Here is a 12,091-nt window from a genome sequence, read left to right on the forward strand (position 1 = left end):
CTCATGTCCACATGTCTTCTGGGGCTGGTGTTGTGGCACTTGCAACCAGGGCATTTTTGGAGTGCCATTTGGTAGTCCTGGCTTTTGTGCTTCCTATCGGGGTACCTGCTAATGTACCTGGGAGGCAGCAGAAGATGGCCCAAGTGTTTGGGCCCCTGCCACCCACGTGGAGACCAGGTTGGGGTTCCTGGCTCCTGACTGCCCTGGCCTGGCTGCCATCTGGGGACTGAGCCAGCAGAGAGCAGACCTCTTTCTCTGTCTGACTTTCTCTCCCTCTCTGTCACTCTGCCTTTCAAATGAATACATCCTCTTAGAAAATCGAGCTTCTATGAGGTTCCCTGCCCTGTTCTCACATCAGGAAGCATGGGTGAGGATGGCCACCGACGGGTTTTCTTTTTTGATTAAGAACGATCTGTCTGCCATGGAGCCCAGGTCTGCTCCGGGGTGTGGGGCCACACGGGGACCTGGAGTGCCTGAAGGATGATCAAGGGTCTGGGGAGGAGATCCGGCGGGATGGACACCGGCTGTGCTGTGGACGAGCTTGTGTGACCTTGGTCAAGCCCCTCGGGGCCAGGGTGCTTCGTTTTCCTCCTGTGCGTTAGCCGTGAAGATGCTGTGCCGGTATGGGAGCTTAACGGGGAGTCGGCGATGAGCGTTCGTGAGGGTTTGGTGAAGCGGTGGACGTCCACCTGCAGGCCTGGGGCCTGGGGCCCGGTCCGTGCTCGCTGACCTTGACTGTTACTTCCGTGCTGTGCTCTCTGTCTCGTTTTCGTGAGCCCTCACCAGAGCTGGTTGTCTGGCCTCTTTACGAATGCTGTCCTGGGAAAGTGACTTGACTTTTCTCTTCGATCCCGTCCCGTGTGTAGGCAGACAGCCAAGTGGACCTGGTCCGGCAGCATTTCTACGAGGTGTCGCTGGAGTACGTCTTCAAGGTGCAGGAAGTGCAGGAGCGCAAGATGTTTGAGTTCGTGGAGCCTGTGAGTACCTGTCCGGCGTGGACGCCCGCCCCGCACCCCCGCCTTCGCCTTGCACTCCCACTGCCCCGTGGACTACGCAGGGCTCCCAGTTGGGATGGAAAGGCTGAGAGCCCTGGTGCTCTGTCTTTTTCGGCCACCCCAGCCTCTCCCAGCAGCCTCTCCTCCACAGCCATAGCAGGGGCAGCAGAACAGTCGGCGGAGGAGGCCTCCTCTCGCTGCCCGCTGCCCCTGCTCCGTGGTCTGCTGTTTGCACTGGGAATGGGAGGCCGGCAGGGAGGAACCGGCAGCTCGCTGTCACGTGTGGTTACTCCTGGACTCTCCCACCCTTCCTTCCTCCCACAAATAACCCAGATGTCGTCGCTGCCTGAGGAAGCGGTGCCGTCCTCGCGATGCCCCGTGCGCAGAGCCCCTCCTCCGCTCAGGCAGACGTTAGAAGGCGGTGGCTCACCGTGGGTTCCTTAGAAACAGAGCAGCAGAGGGGACCGTGATGCAACGCAGGCTTGGGCAGTGTCCAAGGGCTGGGCAGAGTCTGGCTTCAGCTCAGGCCTCAGGAGCCTGGTTGTGGTGTGGGGCAGACGTGGGACTGCTGCTCTGCCCTGTTTTTTTAGTAGGGAGTGCTGTGTTCCATTTCTGTTTTTTTTTTTTTTTTTTTTAACTTGTTTTTATTTACTTGAAAGGCAGAGAAAGACAGAGAGATTGATTGATTCTGTCTGCTGGTTCACTCTCCTAATGGCCACAACAGCTGGAGCTGGGCCAGGCTGAAGCCAGGAGCCTGGAACTCCATCTGGAGTCTCCCATGTAGGTGGTAGGGGCCCAAGGACTTGGACCATCTTCCACTAGTTTCCCAGGTGCATTAACAAGAAGCTGGATCAGAAGTGGAGCAGGTGGGAATTGAATAGTGCTTTGATGTGAGGTGCCAGTGTCATAAGCTGAGGCTGGTCCCTGTATTTATTTCAGTTTTAATTTTTATATCTATGAGATGTTTCTTTGGCATATAGATTTGCTAGTAGTTTTGTCAGGACTCCCATTGGCTTTGGAATCTAATAGGGTCTTTTACTATGTAGGAATTATGATCTTAGAATTCCACTCCCAGCCAATTCCTTTAAAGCTTTTTTTTTTTTTTTTTTTTTTTTTTTTTTTTTTTTTTTTTTTTTTGACAGGCAGAGTGGACAGTGAGAGAGAGAGACAGAGAGAAAGGTCTTCCTTTTCCGTTGGTTCACCCTCCAATGGCTGCCGTGGCCAGTGCGCTGCAGCCGGCGCACCGCGCTGATCCAATGGCAGGAGCCAGGTACTTATCCTGTTCTCCCATGGGGTGCAGGGCCCAAGCACTTGGGCCATCCTCCACTGCCTTCCCGGGCCACAGCAGAGAGCTGGCCTGGAAGAGGGGCAACCGGGACAGAATCCGGTGCCCCGACCGGGACTAGAACCCGGTGTGCTGGCGCCGCAAGGCGGAGGATTAGCCTAGTGAGCCGCGGCGCCGGCCAATTCCTTTAAAGCTTTAATCTACCTTTTGTGATCTGAATACAAGGGCTCTGCAAAGAGTTCATGGAAAAGCCGGCACTGTGGCTCAGTGGGTTAATCTTCTGTCTGCAGCGCAGGCATCCCATATGGGTGCTAGTTCTAGTCCCAGCTGCTCCTCTTTTGATCCAGCTCTCAAACATGGCCTGGGAAAGTAGTAGAAGATGACCCAAGTGCTCAGGCCCCTATACCCGTGTGGGAGACACAGAAGAAGCTCCTAGCTTTGAATCAGCTGAGCTGTAGCTGTTGCGGTCATTTAGGGATTGAACCAGCCAATGGAAGACCTTTCTCTCTGTCTTTCCCTCTCACTGTCTGTAACTCTGCCTCTCAAATAAATAAATAAAATCTTAAAAAAATGCTATACATACATTTCAAAATTATTTTTGGTACCAAAATATGCTCTTAGTGACTTGTTATACCAGTGTCTAAGCCTGGCTAGTTTGAGGCTCTTGGAAGGATTAGACCTTGGTTTCCAGAGAGCCTGTCAGATAATGGCATTCTGTAAAGAGTCAAGCAAGAACAAGCCGCAAATTGATAGGGAGGCTTGGGTGGAAGGATGGTGAAATCATTGATGCCTTATAAGACGTTTATGGGAATAATGCCCCAAAGAACTCTGCGGTTTTTAAGTGGATGCCTTGTTTGAAGAAGGGATGAGACAATGCAGGAGATGAAGCCTGTGGGAACAAAGCATCCGCGTGAATTTCCAAGGGCAAATTAATCTCGTTCATGTGCGAATGGAAGAGCATCCGCACTTGACAGCAGAAACAGTAGCCAACACCATGGACGTCTCAGTTGGTTGGGCGTACATAATCATGACTGATAAATCAAAGTGGAACACTTTCCTCTCGGTCGATGCCACAGCTGTAGAGCCCAGATCAGCCGTAGACGAGAGCAGAACTTGCAGTGGAAATGTTGAACAAGTGGGATGGAGAATCTGAAGCAGGACGTGGAAATCTCGATGATCCTGAAGACAAAGTGCAGTCGAGGCAGTGGCTGCCCAGCGGCCGCAGTGGCTCAGCCCCAGCAGAAGTGAGCTGGTCATGTGCAGAGGCCATGGCCACAGTGTTTTGGGACGCTCAGAGCGGCTGGCTGTTGACTCCCTGGAGGGCCCAAGAATGATAACATGTGCTTCTACCAAGAGAGTGTTTTGAGGGAATTAGCCAAGTCTTCAGCGGAAAAGCCCCGGGGGCAGCTTCCCAGAGTCCTGCACCAGTACTCCCAGGCACTGCTCTCGGCACTCACGGACAGTTCTGCGAGGGTTCTGCTGGGGAATTGTCAGGCATCCCGTACAGACCTGATTCATGTCCATCCGGCGTCGTTGTGTTTCCTTGTCTTCAAGGTGTGGGCCCTGAGGATTTCTTGGTGCCGTTCCTTCCTCCACTGTCCTCCAGCTTCCTTCTCTCCTCCCTTCCTGCCCTGGGCCTCTCCCCTCTCCGGTCTGGCCTGCACCACAGCACGTCTTCCGCGTCAGGCTGGGCGTACCTGTTTCTTGCCGCCCAGCTCTGCAGTGCTTGTGTTATGTCAAGGATGTGCATGGTCTTCACTGCCCAGGGTATCATTGGTGTCCCCCGTGAAGACCGAGTTGAGGGAGCTTGGTGGCTTAGCTGGCTCGGCTGCCCTACTGTCTGCTGCGTCAGTGAGTGATGCCTGGTAGCTGTGTGTACCAGGCCTGCTGTAAGGAGTACCACAGACTGGGTGGGAATCTTGTCTCCCAGCTGGAGAGGCCAGAGTGTGAGGCTGTGGTGTAGGCAGGGGCACGCTCCCTCTGACACCTGGAAGGAGAGGCTCTGTCCTCTCCCCAGCTTCTGGCCCTTTGCTGGCCATTGGTGGTGTTCCTTGGTTGATATAAAGGTTTAGAAAGTTCACCAGAAAATGGAAGTAAAAGATGAGTTGCTTTGGGTGCAGAGTCTTTGTAAGATATATGCTTAATTTCTTTTGTTTTGTAATACTCATGTTCCATGAACTTTCTGAAGACCCCTGTGCAAATAGATTTCAGATTTTTTAACTGACATTTTGATTTCATCTTCCATAAGCTTTGAGGGGTCCCCTTGGGTGCATCGTGCCCGTCCTCCGTCTTCACATGGACAGCTTCCCTCTGTTTGTGTCTGTCTCTATGTCCAGGCTAATGAGGACACAGCCATGTTGTGCTCCTGAAAGCATTAGGACCCACTCTACTTACCTTATTTTATAACTTGATTGCCTCCGTAAAGACCCCATTTGCCAATAAATTCTCATTCTCAGATGTTGGGGGTTTGAGCTTACATGTGTGTTTGAGGGAACACGATTTAATACGTGATGGTTGTTCTGGTCTAGTGGGCAGCCAGAACTAATGGCAACAGTGGCACCTTTGTTTTAAATAAAGTAAGTGGTGTCCACGGTCAGCGAGGAAGGAGGAGTCCGTGTGCATGCAGCCCCACTCTGAGGACCAGCGGGATAGGTGGGAGGCCGAGGCAGGCAGGGAGGCCCGCTTAGCCAGCCTGGGATTTTGTGGTTGCCTGGTGGAGGCGCTGAGCTCTCTGAGCTGACGGCCAGGTGGGCTGCGGCAGAAGCCTTTCCTCCCAGCAGCCGAATCCTCCGTCCGTGGAGTCTAAGGCCTGGACTCTGATTTCCCGCAGGTGATGCAGGTGCCAAGGTTCAGAGGGTCTGGGGGAGGGCAGGGAGGCGGAAGTGGGCTGCAGTACCAGTAAGGCATCATTTCCCCTGTGGACGGTCAAGGCAGGAGACCAAAGGACGTGAATACAGAAATTAATGTCAGCAACTCCGCTGTCTTGCTTGTGGAACCCTTGGATGTCTGCCCAAGTGGCGTCTTCTCAGTGGGCTGGTTGAGAGCACTGAATGAGCCCGAGAGAGACAGGCCCTGTTTGGACAGATCAGAGTTCATGGGAGGAATGGCCTTAGAATTGAGCTCCTTGTCCTCTGCGTTATCCTCATGCAGGGGTGGGCTAGGGCCTCAGACAGTGATGGGGCCCAGCAGGGAGGGCAGAGATAACAAGAGGAAATGAGGGTCCTTACTGAGAGTACCGGACTGCCTTGAGCAGGAAGAGCCCCTTTGCTCTGTCCCTGAGGCACCCAGGCCAGAGTTTCATGTAGATAATGCACGGAGGCTTTGGTCCTCTTCGCAGAAGAGAGTTCCTGGCAGCGGTAGTCTGTGGTTCTCACTCACTTGCTGATTTGTGTTAGGGATCTGTGTATGGTTCCACTAGATGCCTTGACAACCACAACGCCCCTGATGCCTGCTTCCCCACCTCCCATGAGAATCCAAGGGGACAGAAGTGTCTGGGACAGTGGCAGAGGGATGTCACGGCACCATATTGTTTATCTGATTTCTCAGTGCACAACTCTCTATTTATTTAAAGATGTATTTATTTGAAAGGCACAGTTCTATATATAGAGAGATCTTCCATCTGCTTGTTCAGTCCCCAAATGACCACAATGGCCTGGGCTCAGCCAGGTCAAAGCTGGGAGCCTGGAATGCTGTCCATGTCTCCCATGTGGGTGGCAGGGGTCCAAGTACTCGGGCCATCCTCTGCTTTCCCAGGTGCATCAGCAGGGAGCTGGATTGGAAGTAGAGCAGCCTGGCAGCTACACCTGCTGTGTCACAACACCAGTCCCCAGAGCTCTTTGATAAACTGGGCTGGTTATGTGACTTAGCCTGAAGACAGGTCACCACTCTGAGCTTAGAGTGCCACCTGCCATGGTGCCTACCATCGCTGCTGTAAGCCAGGTGAGAGCGTGGGGGTGGGTGTGTGGGATGAGATCCACATCCTTTTTCAGTGAATATTGGGGCTGCTAATCAGAACAGAAGAGGCAGGGTCTGGCGCTGTGGTGTAGTGGGTTAAACTAATGCCTGGGACACTGGTTCATGTCCCGGCTGTTCCAGTTCTGATCCAGCTCCTTGCCAAAGGCCTAGGAAAAGCAGCAGAAGATGGCCCAAGTGCTTGTGTCCCTACCACCCACATGGGAGATCCAGAAGAAGCTCCTGACTCCTGGCTTTGGCCTGGCTGAGTCCTGGCCATTGGTGGTCATGTGGGGAGTGAACCTGCAGATGGAAGGCCTCTCTGTTTCTCTCCCCATCTCTCTGTAGCTCTTAAAATAAATAAATACATCTTTTTTTTTTTTTTTTTTTTTTGCCTTTTTTGCTTATTTATTTGAAAGGCAGAGTTACGGGCATGGACTCTGGCTGTGGTCCTTTCCTCACAGGCAGCTGGAGGGGCCAGGAGAACACAGCAGGGGAGGGGTTGGGTGCAGCTCGGGACAGATGTTGTGGGGACGTTGTTGAGTTTGGAGAAGTGAAGGCTGGCGGGGGCTCCCGGTGGGGACATGGATAGTTTTTCAGTATTCAAGGATTGGGGTAGACGGATGTTTCACTGTTCACCAAGGACAACACTAAATAGCGAGTGAGCTCACTCAGTAGCCTGGGAATGCAGGGAAGCCCGTGTACCTGAAGGGGGGGGCAGCATGGGAATAATTAACTAAAGGAGGTCCCGTGTTGGCTTCTGGATAATTTGGGGAAAGCACAGAAACACACGTCGGCTGGAGTCTGATCTGGGTGAATTTCTGTGCCTGCCTCTGCCAGGTAGACTGCGCACTCAGAACACGGTGGCTTCCTTCTCGCCCGTGCTCTGCAGTGGGATCACTGTCTATTATAAATGTCAGGGCAGGGGGCCGGTGTTGTGGTATAGCAGGTAAAGATGCCAGCATCCCATATGGGCGCCGGCTTGGGACCCGGCTGCTCCACGTCTGATCCAGCTCTCTGCTGTGGCCTGGGGAAGCAGTGGAAGACGGCCCACATCCTTGGGCCCCTGCACCTGCGTGGGAAACCCAGAGGAAGCTCCTGGTTCCTGCTTGGATCAGCTGAGCTCTGGCTGATGTGGCCATCATGGGAGTGACCCAGTGGATGGAAGACCCCTCTCTGCCTCTCCTTCTCACTATGTGTAACTCTGACTTTCAAATAAATAGATAAATCTTTAAAGAATAAATAAATAAATAATGGCAGAGTGGAAGCCGAGCCAGAGCTCTGGTCTTTGGTTTCTGAAGAACTGATGTTCTGAGCAAGTGTTAAGGCTCACAGGGTGGCAACAGCGATGCTGCCACCCAGGAGACCTGGTTTGGAATCCTGGCTGCCGCTCACGGGGTGTTTCGGGGCGAGGTGCTCATTAACCTCCCTGAACCTGCTTCCTCGCTGGTGAAGTGGGGTCTGCAGTGATCCTTGGGTCGTTGGCTGTCTGAGTGTGCTGTGGAGCCGAGGAGTGCACAGTGCCTGGTGCACAAGAGGTGTGCAGCACTTGCTCATCCGTTCTTGCTGCTGTGTTCTCGGCTTTCACAACAGCGTTGGGAACTCAGATACACCCACACAGTGTCCCCTTTCAGCCTGCCCGTCTCACTGCACCTTCCTCGTTCCAGCTGCTGGCCTTCCTGCAGGGCCTCTTCACTTTCTATCACCATGGTTACGAGCTGGCCAAGGATTTTGGCGACTTCAAGACACAGCTGACCATCAGCATACAGAATGTGAGTGGGCAGAGGGATGGGCTTCCTTTCTCTGGGTAAGGAAAGGGAAAAACAAGCGTGGGTCTGGTTGCCAGGGAGCCCACCCACGTGGCCTGGAATGCAGGGGGCCGGGTGGGTCTTGCCTGGGTCTGGAGAGCAGCAGGGGGCAGGTGTTCTGAGGGTGGCCCGGGTCAGACGCCTGCTCTTTATTATTTCAAAGCCCTATTTCTGTTCTGTATGTTCTCGGAAGTGCTGCTGCCCATTAGGCTGGAGATCTGTCGCATCACAGTCAGGATTTCCTTTGGAAGTGGAAATCCCGCCCAGTCCAGCCCAGCCTCCCTCTGTGCACTTGTCTGCCTGACATTTTGGAGTGTGTGCTCAGGGGATGGGGGTGGGGGCCCCGTGCTGGCCTCCTGCTTAAAGGATGTGCTCTTAATCCATCTCCTAGGAAGGCTCCCCGGAAATCCCAGTCAGTGCCCTCCGCTCCCAGTCTCCTCCCCCCAGTTATACACAGGGTCTCTGTGCAGAGAATCCCGCGTGGGGCTTTTAAGAGCAGTTCCCTGGGCTCCAGTGCTCACCTTCACTGCATGCTGAACCCTGTTAGTCTTCCTCTTGTCTTTGCTTCAGGGTGACTGTGTAGGAAACAAGCCCGGGTATGTCTGTGTGCTGGTGTGGCATAGTTGTTAGGAGCCAGGAGCTGCCCTGTCCCCTGTGTCATCAGAGCAGGGGATCACAGAGAGTCGGGAGGTTTCACAAAGCAGGGCTTCCCTCAGGCTGGGTTCCTCCCGGGGCCGACTCTGCAACAGAGATGTTGGTGCAGCAGTTTTACTGGGGGCAGTGGCACAGAAACAGCTGGGCCAGGGTGGGGGTAGCAGGATGGCGAGACCTCATCAGTGCCCCCTGGGCCCTGGAGCTAGGGTGGGTCTTCATGGTGGGTCTGAATAGAAGCCAGGGGGCCTGGCTTGTGGCCCCTTCCCCTTTTGCCTCTAGCCTTCACCCGTTACAGGTACTGGGTGGGGGTAGTGAGTGGCCTTGAGTGCAGGATTTCATGCAGGTCTGAAGGCATGAAGACCCCTGGCCCTTCTGAAACAGAATCACTTTGGATGCTTATTCAAAGCTCACATTTCAGGGTCTAAGAAACTAAATTGGTATCTGGGCGTGAGGCCTGGGCATTTGCATTTTCTGTAAGTTGCCTAGATGGCTTTGATGATTGCTAGAGTTTGAGAGTCATTCTGGCATAGGACTTGGACACCAAAATACAAAACTCAGGAATGAATGTTTGCCCCTTCCCTAGAAAGCCGAACGTGCATTCTCTCTCAGGTTGAGTATCTGAATGGCTGGTCGGAAGTTTCATTGCTTGATTGCAATAAGATCCCTTTCACTCATTCCAGACAAGAAATCGCTTTGAAGGCACCAGGTCAGAAGTGGAGTCCCTGATGAGGAAGATGAAGGAGAATCCCCTTGAACACAAGACCATCAGCCCGTACACCATGGAAGGGTACCTCTACGTGCAGGAGAAACGTAAGTGCTTGCACTGGACCACTTGGCGTGCGCTCGGCCCCTTGCCCGCAAGGCAGAGGGCACGTCCAGCAGCGCCCAGTCTGGGTCTGAAGGGCGGTCAGTGATCTTGTGGTTCAGTTTCTACAGGGAAAGTGGTGTCCACTGATTCATCTCCCTCAAGTGACGTATTCGGAGTCCACTTGGGAAGTGGGATTCCCTGAGATGCTTCTCTCCCTGGCATCGCTGGGCTCTCGACGATCCTCTGTCCTTTGCGTAGTCTTACATCCCACATCCTGAGCCGCGCAGCCTTGAAGAGGTCCCGCCTGCTGCGCGGCGCTGTCCATCAGGGTCCTCATCTCCAGCAGCATTACCCGGTGCTGATTCTTTTCTTTTCTTTTTTTTTTTTTTTTTTTTTTTTGACAGGCAGAGTAGACAGTGAGAGAGAGAGAGAGACAGAGAGAAAGGTCTTCCTTTTGCTGTTGGTTCACCCTCCAATGGCCGCCGAGGCCAGTGCACTGCGGCCGGCGCACTGCGCTGATCCGATGGCAGGAGCCAGGTACTTATCCTGGTCTCCCATGGGGTGCAGGGCCCAAGCACTTGGGCCATCCTCTTCTGCACTCCCTGGCCACAGCAGAGAGCTGGCCTGGAAGAGGGGCAACCGGGACAGAATCCGGCGCCCCGACCAGTACTAGAACCTGGTGTGCCAGCGCCGCTAGGCAGAGGATTAGCCTATTGAGCCGTGGCACCGGCTCGCTGATTCTCTTCTTGACAGCTGTTGCAGCGAGGCCCCAGTGGTTAGGACCTGGGCCCTTACCCTTTTCTCGTCTCCCTTCTTCCCAGTCCCTGACATTTAAGGTAGAAGCAACAGCTTAGAACGAGCCTTTGCCCTCCTGAGAATGAGGTCAGGGGAAGAGATGCCAGGTGCTGCGAATGTGGGGCTTTTAGTGCCTCCACGCATCTGTGCCTCCGGCCTGGAGAGGGCTTTGTGACGGGGCTGTGCTCTTCCAGGGAGCGCTCTCAGATTTATTGTAGGCATGCAATGTAGGAATGAAAGAAAGTAAATTTTTTTTAATGAGTCATTCTTTTTCTAGTCTCCTCCCCTGCTTTCTTAGGAGAGCTCAATGCTATGCTCCTCCCAGATGTGTGGCAGCTTTGCGTTTTTGGATGTCCCCTTGATGTAGAGTTGGGCAGTGTCTTCGTTCATGGAATAGAATAGAAATACATGATTTTACTGATGATTCTGTGTGTTGATTACCCACGGATTTGCTTGGCCTTCAGATTGTTCGCTTGTGACAATGAGGGCAGTAGTGGGGTTGGAGGTGTGAGCTGTGACCAAGGTTTTAAGTCCCTGACCCTTACAGGAAAGAGCTTGTGGATCTTTGGAAGAAATGGAAGCAACTTTAGTCGCAGGTGTCATGTAGGCCTGCACAGAAGGTGACCCCAGTTTTGCCTACTGAAGTCCTACCCAAAGACGGTTTTAGGTCTATTTACATTTTCAAGATTGCAAACATTTAGCTCGGTGCTCATTTATGATGCCTTATGTATTAACAGCATTCACTTACATATAGGAAAGCAATGTTGCTTTTTTGTATTGTCACATTCCGTTCAGCGATTTTCTTCAACCCTTCATGTGTTCTTCCAAGTTGATGTGTTTATCACCATTAGAGCCTCTTTTTGGTTTTCTCCAGGGGGGACAAGTGTTGTGGGAGTGCATTCCCAAAATTTTTGTGTCATTTTTCATAATTTATTTGGAAATAATGTCAAAAATGGTCAAATTATTTTCAAAGAAAATAATTTCAAAGAAAAGTTGGAAAAATTATGTAGGTCACACTATAATATTACTAGATGTAACTAGTTTTTAACATGTCAGCACAGTTACCTTGTTCTTCCTGTATGGGTGCACGTCTGCCCCGCCCCCACCCATGTTCGTGCACACACACACACACACACACACACTCCCTGAACCCTTGGAGAACAGGTTGCATATGCCATGTTCCTTTAGTGTAAATTTTCTAAGAATATGGCTATTCTTTCATGTAACTGCATCCAGGGAATTGATAACTGATACAGTTATTTTTTTTAATTTATTTTATTATTCAAAAGATAGAGAAAGATCTTGCATCTGCTGGTTCACTCCCCAAATGGCTGCAATGGCCAGGGATGGGCCAGGCCAAAACCAGGAACCTGGAGCTTCATCCAGGTCTCCCGTTGGGTGCAGGTGCCCAGGCGCTTGGGTCATCTTCCGCTGTTTTCCCAGGTGCATTAGCAGGGAGCTGGATTGGGAGTAGAGCAGCTGGGTCTCAAAACGGTACCCAGGTGGGATGCCAGTGTTGCAGGTGGCCACTTTCTTTTGCAGCACAACACCGGGCCTACTGATACACTATTTAATCTTAATTCCAATCCGTATTCCTGGTGAGCCCAAGGCAACTTCGGCTGGCTGACAAGGACACAGCCGAAGGTCTGTCTCAGCAAGGTGTGAGAAGTTCAGCTGTGGTCCTCTTGGTGGTTTTAGGTTTCTTGGGAACTACACTCTGCTTAAGAAAGCCGGAGCTTCCTGCAGGTCCCGCTAATGATTGCTGTATTCCTATTTTTAGGGAAGAACGCTTAGT

General features: G+C 52.5%; 1 protein-coding gene across 11 annotated transcripts in view; it reads left to right on the top strand.

Annotated features, from left to right (window-relative positions):
- ARHGAP26 (Rho GTPase activating protein 26) overlaps positions 1-12,091 on the top strand; it is a 448,382-nt gene that overhangs the window by 133,452 nt on the left and 302,839 nt on the right. For all 11 annotated transcript variants that reach the window (XR_016236253.1, XR_016236252.1, XM_089336015.1 and 8 more), the window contains exons 6-8: positions 867-977; positions 7,899-8,003; positions 9,374-9,503. Coding sequence is in view for 9 of the 11 variants with exons in the window: in XM_089336015.1 (XP_089192141.1) it covers positions 867-977; positions 7,899-8,003; positions 9,374-9,503 (346 nt within the window). In the remaining 2 variants the exon portion in view is untranslated. The remainder of the gene's footprint in view (positions 1-866; positions 978-7,898; positions 8,004-9,373; positions 9,504-12,091) is intronic.

Source organism: Oryctolagus cuniculus, chromosome 6, assembly GCF_051225735.1.
Source record: "Oryctolagus cuniculus isolate XC-2025 breed Fujian yellow rabbit chromosome 6, ASM5122573v1, whole genome shotgun sequence".
NCBI classification, from domain to species: domain Eukaryota; kingdom Metazoa; phylum Chordata; class Mammalia; order Lagomorpha; family Leporidae; genus Oryctolagus; species Oryctolagus cuniculus.